This window comes from Maylandia zebra, linkage group LG1, assembly GCF_041146795.1.
Source record: "Maylandia zebra isolate NMK-2024a linkage group LG1, Mzebra_GT3a, whole genome shotgun sequence".
Classification (NCBI taxonomy): domain Eukaryota; kingdom Metazoa; phylum Chordata; class Actinopteri; order Cichliformes; family Cichlidae; genus Maylandia; species Maylandia zebra.
The window spans coordinates 24,009,724-24,028,998 of record NC_135167.1 but is presented as its reverse complement, the minus strand read 5'-3'; the positions used below and the strand labels follow the sequence as shown (position 1 = coordinate 24,028,998).

Below are 19,275 nucleotides of genomic sequence, written 5' to 3'. Positions count from 1 at the left end.
CGAACTGTCAGAATTGGACTCCATCAGAATGGCATGAGGGCCTGATGGTAGGACCTGAACTGGCAGTTCTTTCAGTGGCATCCCCTTTTACATTTGCTACAGCATCACCGGACTCTTCCACGTGGTTCAGAAGAGAGGGGTCTTAACAACACTTGGAAATAGAGCAGGGCGATATGGCCAAAAATATTTATCACGATATATATTTGAAAATTTGCGATAACGATATAACTGATGATATAATTGATGCGAGACAAAATACAACTCCACAACATTACTAGCGCAAAAAGACAACCTTCCATTTATTTTCACTTAAACAAGAAGCTGGTTTTTATGTACATTAAAGCTTTATAAAAATGTAACAGTGCAAATGCAAATTCCTTGCTGAAAGTTTAACCAAAAGGCATTTCCAGTAGAAATGGGCTGACATATCCTGAGCATAACCATGTATAATATCCACTGAAGTTAAAAAGAGGTGCTTTGCAACATTAAACTGCAGTGTGCAGTACGTATTTTTCGGACCATAAGGTGCACGGGATTATAAGGCACATTAAGCGAAACAAAGCAGTCAGATAAATCAAACTTTATTAAACTCATTCTTCTTGCTTCCTCCACTTCTGTACCATTGTTTCATTAATGTTGAATTCTCTGGCAGCTGCTCTATTCCCATGTTGTTGCAGTATATTAATGACTAACCTTGTATTGTGGATGGATTATCTCAGTTGTTCTCCTGACTGAAGTTTGGTCCGTTTACAGCATCCTGCTATGCGATTGCATTTGTCTCTAACTATCAGGAACCTTAACGTTAACTTTTATAAGTGGAAAAGTGTTAGTGTTCGTCCTCCAGCTTCACTGTTTATGTTATGCCAACATAGCTGTGTCGCTAGCGATCACGTAGCACATCATTATATACCAGCTAGCCCAACTTCAGTAACCCTACAAACGTCACTGCTGTTTAGTTTCCTGTCTTCATTTATGTTGGAAGTGATAGCAGAGCTGTACGTTTGATTTTTTTCAGAAATCTCTCAGTCAGAACATTCAATATCATGCTTAGGTAACTAGCGAAACTAGCGAGCTAACTTCCGCTAGCTTCCTGCTAACTTCTAACTCCGTTAAATGTAATAAATTTTGTTTTCATGGATGCCTGGAAGTTAAACTTCATAGCTACACCTGATAAAGCAGCAATGCTGATCGTTTTATTAAAGATGAAAGAATTTAGACAGTTTTTAACTCTCAGTGATGCTGCAGTGTTCGTTTGACCTGAAACATACGGAGTTTAGGACCCAGATTACTCCCAGATTTAAGAGCATCTTACGCCAACAAATACGACAATAACGACGGCCGCTTGCATGTTCTGCAAAAAATGTGCTTTGTCGTGTATCTGACGGACAAACACCAAACCAGTTCCACATCACTGAAGTTGCACCATTTTTCCAAACAATTCTGGTTCATCTGTTTCACTCAACAATCGGCCATGTACGTATGAAAACAAAGGCACTGCGCATGCGCGTTTTACTCACATTCTATCGCGATATTTCATTTTCCTATCGTTGCCTAACATTATACCGGTATTACCGTGAACGGTATAATATGGCCCAGCCCTATTGGGAAAGTTGTCTTGTTGGTGTTGTTGTATCTGTAGTACGCCTGTTGTTCTCTTAATTTGTTTTGAGCAGTGTGGTGTCTTTTTTTTTTTTTTTTTTTTTTTTTTTTTCTTTAAGTAAGGAAGTAGGTTGGTGTGTTTGGTCATATTTGTAATTCTGTCTATTCTTTCTCAGGTCCTGATAACAATTTACTGGTTGGGTCGCAAGGCTCACCTGGACACATTGTACAATGGCCCTCAGCTTAATTTGAAGGCTTTTGAGGGCCTGTTGGGGCTGGCCTTGTCCAAGGTAATTTTTTATTTTTCTCTTTAAGTATTTAAAGATTGTATTACTTTATTTTTATACTTCTGTTAACCCTTCCTACTCCAGGCTCTAGATGAGGGTGGTGTACCTGTGAAAGACAGCAGCGATAGTTTGTGCCAAAATCCAGAAGAGGAATGTCAGTACAAAAATTACAGGCGAGGCAACTCTGCAGACAGCACAGACTCCTTTAACTCCCAGGCCCTGCACCCGAATGTTGAAGGTACATTTGTGATACAATGACTGGGGTGTGAAGGAATCTGTTTCGTTTCTGCTAAATATTTTGACACAGCACTGCAATTTGTGGAAAGATTATGGAGATTATAGCTGATGACGGCATTTTTTTTCCCCCCTTTATTGCTGTCTTTTGTTTTTGAAATGTAACTCTGCTCATTAATTTTACACTAACTGCTTTTGAAACTTTTGCAAAAGTGAAACTTTTTTTTTTTTTTTATCCTTGTAAGATCAGCCTGAAACTGCTAAAGTGACAGAAATGTACCCCAAAAATGTGTTTTCACAAACTTATAATAACACATTTTTGGGGGATTCCATGTTAATACTGTTAATCGATGTCATTTTGGTGGATCAGCAAAGTTCTGACCTGCTGCTCTTTTATTCAAGTTTTTTGGTCTGCAAGTGTTATGTCAGGCTCAGTGCATGTCAGTGATGGATTCTGCACTCTGGTGTGATAACTGTGTGTGTGATGGGAGAGGTTAAATACTTGCCCTGATACTCCCTAAAGGCTTGACTGTGTGAAGGCTCAGTCATCCAGGAAAGGTTTTTTTCTGATGTGTAACCTTCCTTGTATTTTGATGAGGTTTAGTTCAGCTTTTGTCTTTCATACATGTTTTATTTTCCCCCATTTAAATGTATATTTTTGGGGTAATTTTTGTGTCTCTGTGATATCTAGGTTTTGGAGGCGACGCAGAAGCTGAGCAGGTATTCAAGATGGAAAACAAGCAGGTGACAGCTCATCAAAACAAAGGCTATGTCCCACTACTCAGACGAAAACAAGGACCAGAGGAGAATGGAAGTGGCTTCGCGAGTCAGTTTACCAGGTGCTCCAGACGTTTCTGTGACCAAATAAAAATTCCTCACAAACTGCTGCCTAACTTACCCGTAGGCGACCTTTCAAAAAATAGCTTTTATATTTCTAACTTCTTGCTTATTTTATGTGTGATATGAAGACGAGTGCATAATGTAAATGATTAAAAGAATAACATACTGCTGTCTTTATATGAAGCTGGAGTTCGGATTCCTTAAATATGAGCCCGAGTTCAGTCAGTGGAATACAGTTGGGTTGTTTTTCTCTCAGGCTCGGTTTGGATTGAATTTCACACTTGTCAGAACTGTTAAAGGCTGCTTGGTTTCCGACAGTTTGGAGTTTCTAATTTGCAGCTGAGTGCTTTTTCCTTCGCACTAAACCCTAATCCAAATCAATTAACAATATGAACAATGTCTGCATCCATTCATGGGCACAGCCATCACAAGTAGTCACTTTGGTATGACACAAACAAGGTGGTTATTGTTTTCAAGGTATTTAAGCTGTTCTTTGCCTGCTAGACTTGTTTAAAACGTCACTGTCAAGACTAATTGCCTATTTTTTTTTTTTTTTTTTTTTTTTTTTTTAAGTGTCTGTTACAACTTAAATTATTCTTCTAAGGATTATTTTTGAGCTTGGATATTGTCACTTTTTAAAATTCCTTGTCAGTAAAGATCAGCTGGGTTCTCGAGTTTCACACTTGCTAGTGATTTTACTCACTTATCTTTTTAATGAACAAAGTGTAGCAGTGGCTGAGTGCTCGTGTGAGATGAGCACCAGACTTGGTAACACGTCACCACAAAGGGTCAGTTGGCAAGTGAACCTCTGCGTTCTCATGATAGCAGTTCCCAAACTATCAACACGGGTCATTTGCTATAAATTCTGATCCGATTTTTCTATGAGTAAATTACATTTTGTAGTCTTTGACAAGAGTGTTGGTTTAAATCATTGATGTGCAGTGACTTTTACAGAAGGGCAAGCAGAGATGTCATACATGTTAATCTGAAAGTGCTGGTGGAGCCAGCACCTGTTCAGTTTGCCTGTTTTATTAAATCAGACATGGCAGGAGCCATGTTCCCCCTCCATTAGCATTGCATTGCTTGCTAAAGAAGTGATTAAAATGATCTTTTATTGGATGCTGGTCAAGGGTATCAGTAAGAGAGAATTTATCATAAGTGCTTGTTTACTTGCTAATGCTAGCTGTTTCCACACAACGGGCAAATGGTAGCTGATCTCAAAAGCAACGACAGCAGAGCCGCAGGCAGCTTGTCCTCAATTTGCAAAAAACAAGAAAAAGCTGCTTGTTTCCCTGCTCAGTCCACTGTTAACAGGACACAGACACACCCATAGACTAAAGACATGTTATAGATTTCATGGAAATTGAAGGCAAGTGGAGTTGTTCCCCCTCCAGATACTTTAGCCAACTGTGGCGACAAGATGGCAGTAATGTAAAGATGGAAGCAACTGGATGAAAGGTTTTGACAGAGTGCTGCTTGAGGTAAAAGGAGATTGCTTTCACTTGGTTTTAACTGATGCCTGGTGTTTTTGTTAGAACTCACAGGGAAAGCACAGTTTGCTTTGCTTGCCCTGATGGAACCTCTGTGCTTGAAACTATGTTCTTGTGCTAATTCATAGACTTGCCCTCTGTATTCTGCATTTGAAAGGCTCAGTTGTAGCACTTGGGTTATCACCATGTTGGCTATTAAAAGCCATGGTTGTCTATAAAGCGTATAGTTTATGGATGTTTTATACATGCATCACACAGCCTCAGCTAATAGGTACGAAGTAACTGACAAAAGTTTGCTTTATAGCATCCACTCTTTGAGAAGTTTTGAAACTAAGTTTTGAGGAGTGAAATTCTCCAAACTGGTTGACTTGTTTTTAATAAGACCTCCACAGTACAGTTGTCACAAAGGCCTACTCTGTTTATTAAGGCTGTCTTTAAAAAATAAAATAAAAATGCTTTGTATCTTATTTTATTTAACATAAGCAATACCCTAAAATAAGCTAATAGGCCTCTCTGGCTTTTTATTAGCACTGTTTTTGTGGCATATTTAAGCTTAGGGTTTAAAATCTCACAATCTAACTACAACACATGTGCTCACAGTTTGCCAGACACCAAAAGTTTGAATGCTTCAAAAAAGAATCACTAAAGCTGATGAAGATTTGAATGGGTACATGAAGCTGAAGATCAGGAATTTTTCATAGCGAGCGAATGGTTTAGTTTAGGTTTGTCTCCATTTATGTCCATAGTGATAGCAGAGCCATATGTTTTAGTTTTCCAGAAATCTCACAGTGAGAACGCAGGATATCATCTTTACATGGAAACTAGGAAGCTAACTTCAACCTCCATTAAATGTCATGAATCCACTCTGATACTTACTTTGAAACTGAGCGAATTTAGGACATCTTTAAGTCTCAGTGGTGCTGCAGTGTTTGAGCTTAGGAACCAAGAAGAGTTTTGTCACTGAAAAGAGCGAAATCGCTAATGACGTCAGACTTGAGAGGTCGATGGGCACGGACCCATCTTTGGAGTCAGGCTCACTCCAGGAACTGTAGTGTTAAACATTATTTTTGACTCCACGGGTTGTTGCTTGTGCCAGTCTTTTTTTTTTTTTTTTTTTTTTTTTTTCCCCCTGAAACTAAATATGGATGCAAATGCTCTGCTTTACTATTTACTTGGCCACAATAAAAAGCATGTTCACTGCATGAACAATGAAAGTAATTTTGTAAATCTAACAATATCCTCAAGAACTAAAGAGTGATTTGCTTTTAGGCATTAATCAAATGTCTGCTTGGTGAAATTTGGAGCCGCTTCCATTCAAGCTCATTCCAGCTGATTTATCTATGATCACTATTGGCTGTGGCTAAACGTAGATTTGGATATATCACTGTTTACTGCAGCACTGCAGATGCCCCTCCGTCTCCTCAATGCCACTTCACTATCTGTTCTCCTGAGTGTGCCACTGAAGAGCTTTTCCTGCAAGCTCTGTGTGAGGAAGACTCGGAGGATGATTATACTGAGGCAGACCCAGTGCTAGACGACTTGCATTTTAGACGAATGCAGCAGACACTTCATCAGACATCTGCCAATCTGCATTATGACCGCTTCTTACCCCAATATTGGACACCTGAAGAGGAGGTTCGTGTACGCAGGATCTACCTTGGCTCCCAAAGACGTCCCTGGTATCATAAAATGCAGCGCCTGAGGTCTGTCTCTTTTTATCATTCAAAGCAGTGTTAACAAAGAAATATGCTTAAAACTAATACAAAACAATGGTAGAATTGCAGTATTGTACTACTTAAAGCTGGAAATAATTCATGGATTGCTTTGCAAAGCAGAAATAAAATAATGGCTGCCTTTACTGGCTTGAGCTTAGTTTTTACTTACATTAAACTCTAACATGAAGATGTGATGCTAAAATAACCAAAAGTGTGACGCAGTGGTGGATTTATATGGCAGCTGTAGCAAACTAAATATTAGTTTGCTAAGCACAAGGAATTAGCTAGCAGTAGTTTGCAAGAATAATAATGTAATTTAAAGCTGATCTATGATTTTGCAGTGTATATTTTTTTTAATCCCGTTTTTAATCCTTCATTGTAAGACCTGTGTCTATAAGGTCTGCTGCTAATTGTGTTGCACACATTTCATATATTTGCTGTTCTTTTCTTTGACTGTAGCCGTAAAGCCTTGGCTTTTGCAGAAGAGTTTGACGTTGACTTCGTATCTGGAGAGCCCCAGAAGCCTGAACACAAGCCTGAACTTTTGCAGCTGTCTTGAAGAGCCATACATAACAAGCACACGATCATAACAATCCTAACCACAAACTGGATTGAAGCCTTTCCACACATTTACAAATATCCAGCTAATGAGAAGATGTTAAAACATGCACAGTTTTTCTCATTTATTGTATGAAATTATCAAGATCATTGTTTTGGTTTTTTTTAAAACCACCCAAATGTTGTATCTGCCACATTGCTGAGTGATACATTTGTTAGTTTGTTCACATTCTTTATAACATGAGCTGTGCCTTCAATTTATTTTTATTTTTTTTCAGTTTACTGTGTGAATGTCATCGCTTTTGAAAAATAAAGTATGATGCCACAGGTCAAGAAACTGCGTGGAGTATTTTATATGCAGTACAAAAACATTTTGTCTGGTGTGTGTTAGTGTGTGTGAGATGGGTTTGAGTGGCTGTGGTCTTGAAGTCGTGTGTATTACAAAAACATGGTCTCATTCATACAGCACCTCTTTGTGTTTTGTGGTCTAACCTCTTATCCTGACCACTTTTTTTTTTTTTTAATTTATGTTATGCAGCATGTTGCTGGATGCTTTATCAAACCAGGTCCACTACATGTAGGCACACAATGTTCTTCAGTCTTCATATCTGTTTCTCTGGTTCTTTAGAGCCAGTCAAACCCAGGTCAAGCCTGAGAGACCAGTTCAGGTCAATCCTGGCTGGATTTGGTAAGTTCCAAAGTTTTAAACATAAAATCGTAGCAAAAATGTTTGAGGCCGCTTTGACGTGACTGCTTTATTGCTGCTTCATCCAGGTATGCTTTTGTTTGCATTCAGGTTGTAAAGAACCAAAATAATGCCACCAGAATAGTTTCCCTTTTCATGAAGGTGGAGCGTGTGGTGCACATCACCTCTATTAATTTTCTGGGCACAGGCTTGACAGTGGAATTTATGACAGGACTGTATGTAATCAGTCTTGGTTCCTCCCATCAGATTACGTCATTGTTTTGATAGACCACCTTCTAAATGCTGCTGTAAGTTATTTGAATGTCATGTATGACATCCTCTGTTGCCCAGAGCAGTGGTATTACCTGTTATGAGTCATGACTGTTGTGTTATCCAGACAGCAACATCTGTTACTTTTTTTTTTTTTTTTTTTTTTTTTTTTTTTCCCCAATACTTTTGCATTGCTTGACTGGCATGCTACATTCGTGCTCGCACTTCGCTGAGGATTCTGTCATTTCATTGCAGAATGTGCTGCTACAGCTGGCAGAACTGCACCCTGTTGTGTATACATGTGTAAGCGTGTGCTGTGTGTGCGTGCGTGCGTGTGCATGCAAGCAATGTGGCTGTTATCATGCATACCCTGCTACGTGGTGCTCAGAAGTGTCACTTTCATGCAATATGAAGCTGCAGTGTAATCATATAATGTCATCCATCATTGTTTAAGTGCCTTGCCTCCCGTGTGTCTGAACCAGGAGCAAATCTCTCAGTGACATCCCCATGGTGTACCCTGTGCGAAAGGCTCCTGATGCAAACACTAGTCATGATGAAAGTCAGGACACCGGATTGACAAGACTGTGGAATCAAGACAACAGAAGGAAGTGTAGCGTTGCTGCCAAGGATGCCGAAGCTCAGTGGCAGGATGTAAGTTGATGCATAAATGCTGACACAGCAATATTTTTCACGGTCCGTTTTGAAGCTTTTGAGCATTTTTGTCATCAGATGGTAATTGTAGATCTTCACATTTTGCTTTTTCTGCACATTTAAATGACTCCTCTTTCGTATTCTTATAAGTTGAAATTTAAAGCTTATTTTTGACATTTCATATTACAAATTCAAGATTCGCTAAATTAGACACTTGTTGTAAGAGAATGGCAAATGGAGTAAGAATATTGACAGCAGCTCCTGAGTTGGGAAGGTCCTCGGGTACTAAGGAGAAACCTGAGAGGTAAGAAGGTGGGGCATGACATTAATAGAATAAATAAATAAAAAAACAGCCTGTAGAGCAGTAATAGAATAAAAATCAACTTTATTTTCATTGGACACGTTACAAGTGCAAGGCAACGAAATGCAGTTTGCATCCATCTAGAAAGTGGTTTTAGCAATAATATGGTCGTCTTGCTCCTGAAATTTGGATAAATCATCTCTTAAAAAGTGGAAAATAGTTGAATGTTTAGAGATCAAAAAACTCAGTGTGTTAAGAGCATATCTGAATATACTCATGCTGGTTAATAGTTACTGTATTTGTAAACCAAGAATGCAGATGTGGTCTAAATTGAAGTGGCTTTTTGGGGGGGTACTTTTTGATAAGTACACAGGCAGTGGTGTAGTTGGTTGATGTTGTGCATTTCTTTCAGGACTTGAAAAAGTGGAAAACCCGTCGTAGGAGCACAAAGTCTGAACTTCGAACTAAATCACAAGACAGAGAGCATGTAATGGATAAGATGATCAACGGGTCTGTGACAACTATTGAGAAGAATGAAGCAAAACTAAAGTATGTTTGTGCTACAATTGTTTTTAAAAAGAATAAATTCTTAAATATTTTTAAACAATGCCTAATGTACAGCTATTTGCAGTGGCATGAAAGAATTTTTTTACTCTTTATTCATTTATCTTTGGCTTATTTGTTTCAGATCATCGATCAGATAATAATAATATTAGACAAAGATGACCTGAATAAACACAAAAGGTTTTTTTTTAATAATTTAATTTATTAAGGGCAGAAAGCTATCATAGCAAAGCTGGCCCTGTGTGGAAAAAGTAAATCATGAATTGTGATTAATCGCATTTATTTCAGAAAGCAGATTTCAGTTTCACTGAACTGGGCTGTTGCTGCTTCAGGACATGGATGACTTGCTGTAATTGATAGAACCATGAATTCTGCTCTCTACCAGAAGATCCTGAAGCAGGATGTCCGACCATCAGAACTCAAAACCACTTGGGTTATGCAGCAGGACAGTGATCCAGACATACCAGCAAGTCCACCTCTGAATGGCTCAAAAAACCAAAACAAACCATGAAGCTTTAGGAGTGGCCTAGTCAAAGTTCATTCTTAAATAATATTAAACAGGACAAAAATCCTCCAGTGTGACTGAATGAAACTTATTTTGCAAAGATGAGTGGGCAGCAATGTGAAGGACCCTTTGCCAGTTATCACAAATACTTTATTGCAGCTCTTGCTGTCAAGGGCAGAACAACCAGTTAATAGATTTAGGGGGCAACTACTTTTTCCACACAGAGCCAAGTAGGCTTGGATAACTTTTCATTTAACCTTAATTCATTTTATTCATACTCTGCTTATATTTGTCTTATATTAATATTTGTTTGATATGAAACATTTCACATATGCAAGAAATCAAGAGGTCAAATACAGTTTCACAGCACTGTACCTTTTTATAACTGTATATATACTCGTGAGTTGTGATGCCTGTCCTTCATGTTTTCTGCTACCTGTAATCCTTCGGTTACTCTTCCCCTGCATATTAATACCCCAGATACCAGCAGTCACCTTGGACCAGGAACACAGCGCCTCGTCCTTACTCAACAACTTCTCCATCAAAATCAAGCTCTGATCTCCGGCCACATACTCGAGCTCTGCTGGCCCGCAGCTATGCCACCGAGGCACCTTTCAGCCCCACGGTTCCTCTTAGCTCCCAGAGCTCAACCCATGCTCAAGTAGGTTTACACTATTGAGTTTTACCTCCCTGATGTTAATGAGCACCACACACTGTTTTAATAATGGGATTAAAAATGCTTATGATTTTAAAAAATTTCTTGAGTACAGCTGAGTTGTGAAAAGTGTTATAACCTATTAGGTGTTTTTATTATATTGCCAGATGGCATAACTGTTCTCATTGTTGGCCCTTTCCTCTCAGGGTGGAGCAGTGGTTGTCCCTGATGGAAAAGTCTTGGGAGAGGAGATCCACTTTGCCTCCACGGCTTTAGATGAAGCAAGAGTTGGCATGCCTTCTCTAGGCTTTCCTGTGATCTCTCAAACCCAAGTGAAATCCCAGAGCAGCACAGCTCCTTTCCAGTCCACCTGTGAACTTTCCCAGCCACAAAATGGCCTTACAAACCAAATCTCCACTCATTTTACAGCTTTACAGCTGAACGAGACCACAAATTCTAAAAGCAACAAAAGTCCCACTTTATCCATGTCTAGTGAACGAAAAGCATTTTTTTATGTTCATCCGGAGCTTAAAACTGCTGGTGAGGATTTATCGCATCAGAACGACAACTCTCAGGAAGACGGACAGAAGTCCTCTTGGCAAGCAGCAGCAGAGCAAAGCACGGCCCCGCAGACTCCAGGCGTCTACAAGTTCTTGCCCAGAACTGTTTCCTGGTCTGGCTCAGCCAGCCTTCCCCGTGGTTACCGTCGGTCTGAGGGCTCATCCCGTCTCTCTTCTGCTATCACAGCCAGACCCTTTGGGACCAAGCAGTCCAGAGTGTCATCACTGCCCAGGATGTACAATGTGAGTTCACTGGTTGCTGCGTCTGTGGCCCTGTTGCTCTTTAAAAAGATTGGTTTTATCACACCGTATCCATTTAACTGCATTAATCCAGCCTAACACCCATCTTCCTCCTCAGCTGACTCAGTTTAAATATTAACAATGTCACTGTCAAACCTGCAATTCATTCAGGTTTTTGATCAAGCTTAAAAACCATGTTTGGGCAATTATAAGAGCTGAAAATGCTTATGGTGATGAACATGGATGCCAGGAAACCTTGGGTCTAAATCCAAACTTTAAAAAAAAAAGTGTTATTTAATTTTTTGCTTAACAGAAAAACATGTCGTTCTGACATTATTTTACAGTCAGCCTGTTATTTTTCTGGCTAAATTGCATTTTAGTGTCTGACGTGGTGTACAGGGATTTGTTAAGACAGCCTAATAAGCTTAAGTAAGTTGGTGTAATGAGAGCATTGTGTATGTATGTGTCTGTCTGTGCACACTGTTTGAGCTAACTTGTTACCTTTTGTTTTGATTGCCTTCCTCATTAATAAAAGAAGTGCTGCTGCACTGCGGAGTTCATTCCCGGATTACACATTTCTCACGAATCTGCTGGTTTTACACATTTTTAAGGCCCTACTTTAACATTCCAGCGCTGCAGATTCTGAGCACATCTTGTTTTTCTTCATCTCCAGGTAGATGACAATCAGGGTGTGCTGCTGAACAGTGAGAGAGAGGATTCTCCATCTTCACCATCTCTGAAAAGACAGACTGCGACCGCCCAGCTGAGCGGTCCGTATCAGACCAACCAGGGGAAGCAGACTGGTGCAGGACAGGAAGAGCAAGTGACTAGCTCCAATCTTTCCAGCCAGACCTCCTTTCAGAGCAGTGGCTATTACTATCGACCCTCCATTCAAAGCCAGATACTGCCTCAACCTTATTCAAATCTGCAGTCTCGTCAAAATAGAGGCTTGACCTTCTCAGCTGATGGAAGCACAGATCTTCCAAAGGTATGCTGGAGTATTTTTGAACTTGTAAGATCATATCAAATCAATGGCATTTATGTGATTACCCACTGCTCTGTAGAAAAAATGAATGAAACAAACTCCTATAAAAGTTTGCTGCCCTATGGCCAAGTCTCACTTGGAAATGAGATTTAAATCTCAATTAAACTTTTCACCTGGATAAATAAAGGATGAGGAGGATGATAATATAAAATCAGATTTAAACTGGCTGGATCTGGACCAGTTCTAGAGCTGCTGCCATTTTCAAATCACTCCCTCAACGTCACTTTCTGACCCCCTGCAGTTATTGTGTAGTTACACTATGGACCCCAGACTTGTGCAGAGAGCAAACATCAGCTTCTGTATCGAATGTACTTGACTTTCATGAACCTGGGCTACAGTGAAAGCTAACAGCAGTTTTCAGTGGAAAAATCCAGTTTCCACTCTCAAAGTGCATTAGTTCAGGGGCCTGACCAGCTGCATGTGTGCGGCTCTTTTGTTTCTTTGGTTTTCTTTTTGTTGTTGTTTTTGTTTTGTTTTTTCACTGTCCCAGAGCTAGAGCATTGACAGTCTGCTCCTGGGGGTTTCCTCAATCTTTGTCCAAGTTGGAAGGTCACAATTTTACACTAGACAATGAAGCCAATGCAGAAACATCTTAAACCTGCATTACATGTGAAAGCCACCAGGTGGCAAAAGCTGTGGTTGCAGAAAGACTTTTGGTCCTATAGATGTCTGGGAAAGCAGCTTTCTGTCTTTACCTCTGTAAACAGTTTCCTGCGGAGTTTTTGACCCAAAATTAGTTTGACTTATTTTGGGTCGTCTTGGGAGGAAAAAAATGTTTAAAAAATTGAGAATTATCTGTGGTATGATTATTGGCTAATGACTTGTTTGACAGGTTGCACACTTGTGCACTTTCCTCTTTGCATCTATCCAAAAAACAACGGTGAGACTGCTCATCCCAAGGCTTTAAAATGGGGCTTGATGGGATGTAGAGAACAGCCATGATGGCTACATCCGTCTTTTATATCATGAAATTAGACACTTGGAGAGGGATCGTAAGGTGTAATGAATGATTGTTCTCATTAAATAAGCTCAGTGACGACCAGCAAATTAACATTTTGGAATATTGGGAAATGTTTATGTTCAGACATTTTGACTTGTAGACTGGTGTCATTTATATCATTAGATAAGGTTAAATGGTGTTGTCATGACAACTTCTGAGGTCACCCCCCTTACTTTTTATTTTTTTTATTTTTTTATTTTTTTTTAATTACCATTCACTACAGTGTTTCAAACTTAAAGCAGCATTAATATGGCATTTCTGACCGTAACTGGTCATTCAGTTTATCCCTTCCTTACTATATTTGTGTAGCGGGCCACTCAAGTCTCTAATTTCCACTAGGAAGCATTCGACATTAGATCACACGGTGTCACCTTTACGTGTGTGTGTGTGTGTGTGTGTGTGTGTGTGTGTGTGTGTTTGTGTTTCCATTTCCAGGTGGATCACAGTGACATGAGAGTGAGCCTTACTCTTAAACCCAACAGTCTAGCTGACTTTGGTTTCCATACTCACTGGGACTCGACGGGGGTGAGAGTTAAGCTCATTCAGCCCGGTAAGACTCTTGTTAAATGTAACTCTGGAGTGCTGAAGTTTTGTCACAAGAACAGAACGTTACATTTAGCATCTTTGTGTGAGACAGGAACAAGTCAGTGACAGATGTTTTCTTTTTTGCTTTTTATAGAGGAAATTTGCTCTCACAGGTTAGCGCTTAGAGAATAAAACGGTAACAGATGACACTGACAGTTCAGGTCTAAAAAGGCATCAAATTTGTTAGTGGGTCGATTTTTGTTATGAGGGAAATTGTATGCAGCAGAAGGGGAAGAGTGCAGAATTTCAAAGCTATTTTTTATTCTGGTGGAGGGGGAGAGATGTCAAAACGGCTACATTTTGATTATGTTTTCTGAACATGGTAATTATGTATACGGTTACTTGTAGGGAAGAGAAAATTTAACCTAGGAGTTTTACAGTATTTGAGGGCTTCTGAGCATCAAACTACCAAAGTGATTTAAAACGCAACCATGAATAATGAATTGGACATGAGAGAGGTGTCACTTACTCGCTGCTTAGTGGCCCACTGTCAGATAGGAACAGTTCCTACTGTGTTTCTCACTTCATGCTAAGCAAATAATTTCTGAATTGGCACTTTCGTTTTTTCATGTTATGCCATACTCGTTTTCATCGTTCTTCATTTCTTCCCTCAGGCAGTCCAGCCGAGCTCTGCCAGCTGCGTGTCGACGACGAGATCGTGGCCGTCGATGGAGCTGCGGTGGCACACATGAACTCAGACCAGTGGAGGGATAAAATGTCATCTGCCCTGCAAACCGGCAGTTTGACCATGGACATTCGGCGCTATGGCAACAAGGGTAGGATATTGAGTAAAAGCAGCTCTGTTTTACTACTTCCTGAAATTATTAGCGTGGTCTTAGAGTTGATAGCTAGTTGTTTTTAATTAGATTGGAGCACCGGCGAGGGGACTCATCACAGCCAGCCAGGCCAGAGCAGGGTGACCCTCAATCTGACTGCTGCTTCTTCGCCTGTCCTGATAGGGTGCCCTGATCACCATGCCAACAGTGCTGCCTTTCCAGACACACAAGTCACACAAGGGTTCAAAAGCAATGGGCACACAGACAACGTGAGCACTATTTTAGCAGCTATCACAGCAATTTAAAAAAAAAAAATGATCAAAGCTCTTCTTATAGTTTGTGGTGTCTTTTTTTTTTTTTTTTTTTTTTTTTTCACCTGCATAGGTGATGCAGGGTAAAGTCATGGGTGGAGAACTTTGTGAGACACATGGGACAACCAGAAATAAAGGTAACACCAAGCATAAAGTGTGTAATCGCAGTGATATTTTAAAAAAACACTTCCTCTAAAAATAACTCGGGTGTAATATGTGTAATTTCTCACTTTGTCCACCCTTCCTCTTCATGTAGATTGTAGTACTATTATTAGAAAAAATCAGAAAAGGAGGGCAGAATTTTTCAGGCAGCAAGGTAAAATGGCAGTTTGAACTTCATGTGAAGCGGCTTCGGTGGCTGGTGCTTGGCTTGGTTTGAATTGTCATTAGAATTAAATACGCATTTTTAGTATGCTTGTTTTTTTTTTTGTTTTTTTTTAAAGAATATTTAGGAGATGCTAATTATAAGGAATCAAAAGATGCATGGTGATTAGCTGATTGCCTTTTACTAGATAACCACTGTGATAACATCAGTCTATTATACTTTATAGCAGTGCTTTAATCAGAGCAGCGTAACCACAAATTACACCAAAGTAAATCAGCTATTAAAGGATTTCTATAAATTGCTGTTCGTTGTACAGTTTGTTCATGAAAAATCGCAGAAGAACTGAGGGCAGGGGCGCAGACTGTACTGCTTTTCACAGTGATTGGCCAATTTTAACCAAACAGCCACAGAGATACGGCACTGATCATGTCCAAAATATAGAGACCACAATAAATATAAGCCTATATTAAGATGATCTCCTCTCATTTCTCAGTTTTTGCATTGATTTCCTCTTAGTTCCTATCAGGTGCAGGAAGGGGTCAGGAATTTGAGGCATTTAACAAAATGACAATGATGCAGCTTTGCAGCCATCATCTTGAAGTCATTGCAGATGAATAGTTATGTAACAGGTTTTCCAGGACCGCATAAAGTCCTGTGGAAAGCCCCATGATTCAGTAGCTTAGAATCATCTTAAGCAGCAAAAACTTGAATTCATCGTTTTGGGGATGATATTGGTCTCTCAAATCATTGTGGATGAACATTGGTTCAGTTCACTTAAGTATGAAGGCGTTTGTTTATGCAGAGGTCCCTCAAGGTCTGACCACAGCCTCTCAATCAAGTTAAGATCTGGACTTTGACCAGGCCTTTGCAACACTTCTTTGGCCGTGGTCTCATATTTGACTCTAGAAGAGTTGAGTGAACTCGTTGACTGCGAGGTGCTCAGCTCCCGTGGTTGAAAAACAAGACCAGCACGCCATCCTTCTGTGCTGATGTGCTTGTGTGTTTTCATGCGTTTAGTTTTCACCAAATGTTACACTGTGCATTGTTGCCAGACATCTCCACTTTGGTCTTGTCTGTCCAAAAAACATTGTTCCACAAATCGTGCGCTTTGTTCAGATGCAGCTTTGCAAACCTTTGGAAGCTTTGCTCTTAGAGAGGAGAGCATTTCTCCTGGCAGCTCCTGTAGAGTCTGAAGATGCATCTCTTGGGCTTTTTGCATTTTCTCGGAGCATTGCACGGTCTGACCTTGGGGTGAATTCACTGGGATGTTCACTTCTGGGGAAATGATGGCATTGTGTTAGCACACTTCAGTGCTCCAGACCTGCAAACTGCCAAAACTTCTGCTTCTGTAAAGGTGCTCACACGTGCTGGTTATCCGTCAAACAAGTGCAGTTGATCACCAACATCTGCTGCTGCTGACCTTTTCCTAGTTTTTTATAGGTCTGTATGTAGTCCTATGAAAGTTTTTAAACTTTTTTTTTTAACCCCCCCCCCCCCCTTCATATAACTATGTGATGTCTGTTTTGTTTAAGCTTACCATTATATTTTATGGCAGCTTCTATACTTTAATCATATACCAAAGGTAAATGGTAAATGGCCTGCATTTGTATAGCGCTTTACTCAGTCCTTAAGGACCCCAAAGCGCTTTGCACTACATTCAGTCATTCACCCATTCACACACACATTCACACACTGGTGACGGCAAGCTACATTGTAGCCACAGCTGCCCTGGGGTGCACTGACAGAGGCGAGGCTGCCGGACACTGGCGCCACCAGGCCCTCTGACCACGACCAGTAGGCAAACACGGGGTTAGTATCTTGCCCAAAGATATTTGTCATGCAGCCAGGAGGCAGCCTGGGACCAAACCACCGACCTTCTGGTCAGTGGCTGACCTGCTCTGCCACCTGAGCTACAGCCACCCATGGTACATCATGATGGTTCTTTTAAATATATCGAGAGTACTTCCTCACTCATATGTCCCTTCAGCAACCTGCAACCTCTCTCCTGGCTCCTCTCTCCTTGAGATGCATTTTGGAAATTAAGGCATCCCTAAATAATGACACACTGGAATTGATTTCAGACAGGAGGCGGAGGAGATGAGGAGGCACAAAACAGAGAAATGAGAAGAGCCCACTGTGTGCAACGGTTCTTTATGTTGTTTTCATTGTTTGATCAGTAACTTTCTGGCACGAAGACTGATATCCTCTGCTGTCCTTTGTGGTTGTTGATGATTCTGTGTGTCCTACGATGGCTTTTCTCTTCAGGCTGTGCAGGATTCAGCTCGTGGGTGTACTTATGTGGTAAATATTTGCACTGTGTGTAGCTGCTGTTGCGATGCTAAAGACCCACTGTGTGTCATGCTGCATCATCAAGCAAACACATCAAATTTGTGCTTGCTTTACCGCACACTGTGATACCTTTCTTGCATTTACAAGTTCTTGAGGCTTTGTTCTGCAGCTTTTTCAGAATTTGCAGTGCGGCATCTTTAGCTGGGGATACATTAGCAGAATAGTGTGCTGAATTTTGATAAACTGTCGGCATGTTGGCCCTGATCATTGGAGAGTGATGATCCTGAATGAGTGGTGAGAAGTGTTTAATTCAGTCCTACTGGTAAGTCTTCAGTGACCGGTTTGGGTCATTTTTTTTTTATTTTTTATTTTTATATAGCTTGTCTGGGATTGGCCAGATGAAGGCCTCTAGCAGAGCTTTCCTGACTGAAGCAGGAACAAAATCAAATATCCACTACATTTTTCTCCAGTCTTCCTTAATCTTCTAATGTGTCCCCAGTAATTGCGTCTGTTTAGACCTGCATGATGCTACTCTACTCTAGGAAAAAACAAAACACTAAACAGGTCCTAAACTATTATTCTCTCTCACAGGAGGGTCAGAATCTGCGATATCTGATGTAAGTTTCTGTACTATTTGATTAAAGGATGTGCACAGTCAGAAATATGTCACCTGCGTGTGTTTAAAGAGTTGATGTACTGCAGTGTGATCACGTTTGAACTTACAGTCTGTCTGTGCATCACCAGCTCCAGGTGCCATCGCTCAGCCCCCCCTCATCCAGCTGGTCTTGGGACCTTGAGGAGGATCGCAGGAGACAGGAGAAGTGGCAGGAAGAACAGGAGCGCCTCCTACAGGTGAAGCCTCTTTCAAACAGAACTAAGGAGCATATGCTTGAAGTTCAGTTCAATTTTATTAAAGTGCTCTGGTGTTTTTGGATTTGTTTTTAGGAGAAATATCAGCGGGACCAGGAGAGGCTGGAGGCAGAGTGGCGAAGAGACCAACGAGATGTAATAGACCCCAAGAATTCAGGGGTAATGTCGCTTTCATTTTACAGCAATTTTTATAATAGTTTTTTCCTTAATAAGGCACCAAAGAAGGGAAGTTTTTTTTTTTAAAGATCCTAATGTATGACATTTTACTACATTTTGAGATTACACTGGTTACACTATAATGTTGCATTTTCAGTCAGCAGCTCTGACACTGACACCGCACTGAATTATTTTGCTCACTTTTATCAGTGTTATATTGTTTTTCTTTCTCTAAATACTCTACACGTACAATATTCATGTTTCAGAGCCAGAAAACCTTTGAGGTGACCTCTGGTGATGTGGGCCTCGCCAGGACCCAGCAGCAAGAGAATGCAATGCCGAAGAAAACCAGAGAAGAAGAGCAGAGCACTGATGGAGAAAAGCTGAAAGAGTTGTTGGGGCCAAAACGGCAAAGTAATGCACACGAAGTGCAGAATGAGATGGTTGCCCAACAAGACTGGTAAATAAAGCTTTGCTTCTTTCTTAATGCTGCTCTTATCCATGTGGTACAAAGAGCATGTTTATTACAAAGAGTCTCATCTGCAAAACGTTCTAAAGCATTTTTTAATCATCATCACTGCTGTTTCTGCTGTGCCTCCTGTTGCTTTTGCTGGGCCTTATTTCTGCTAATGCTGTACCTAAGGGCTGATGGCTCATGTGGCTTTGCTCAGCTGTCCCCTGCACACAGGTCAGATCAAGCCTGGTCCAATTTCCACTGTATTTGTAGTTTTAGTCACGCAGGTCCAGGTTTTGCACACCACTTC

The 19,275-nt window shown here is 40.5% G+C and overlaps 1 protein-coding gene across 12 annotated transcripts in view; it reads left to right on the top strand.

Moving 5' to 3' along the window:
- lmo7b (LIM domain 7b) overlaps window positions 1-19,275 on the top strand; it is a 32,872-nt gene that overhangs the window by 9,957 nt on the left and 3,640 nt on the right. For 9 of the 12 annotated variants that reach the window (XM_076883657.1, XM_024802557.2, XM_024802560.2 and 6 more), the window contains exons 7-24: window positions 1,776-1,889; window positions 1,971-2,124; window positions 2,812-2,959; window positions 7,352-7,411; window positions 8,161-8,329; window positions 9,043-9,179; window positions 10,180-10,360; window positions 10,561-11,157; window positions 11,828-12,142; window positions 13,635-13,749; window positions 14,399-14,560; window positions 14,651-14,829; window positions 14,945-15,008; window positions 18,077-18,102; window positions 18,230-18,337; window positions 18,431-18,514; window positions 18,778-18,971; window positions 19,155-19,199. In XM_076883657.1, coding sequence (XP_076739772.1) covers window positions 1,776-1,889; window positions 1,971-2,124; window positions 2,812-2,959; window positions 7,352-7,411; window positions 8,161-8,329; window positions 9,043-9,179; window positions 10,180-10,360; window positions 10,561-11,157; window positions 11,828-12,142; window positions 13,635-13,749; window positions 14,399-14,560; window positions 14,651-14,829; window positions 14,945-15,008; window positions 18,077-18,102; window positions 18,230-18,337; window positions 18,431-18,514; window positions 18,778-18,971; window positions 19,155-19,199 — 2,852 coding nt within the window. The remainder of the gene's footprint in view (window positions 1-1,775; window positions 1,890-1,970; window positions 2,125-2,811; window positions 2,960-7,351; window positions 7,412-8,160; window positions 8,330-9,042; window positions 9,180-10,179; window positions 10,361-10,560; window positions 11,158-11,827; window positions 12,143-13,634; window positions 13,750-14,398; window positions 14,561-14,650; window positions 14,830-14,944; window positions 15,009-18,076; window positions 18,103-18,229; window positions 18,338-18,430; window positions 18,515-18,777; window positions 18,972-19,154; window positions 19,200-19,275) is intronic. The other 3 variants (XM_024802551.2, XM_024802545.2, XM_024802544.2) reach the window with 3 other exon arrangements.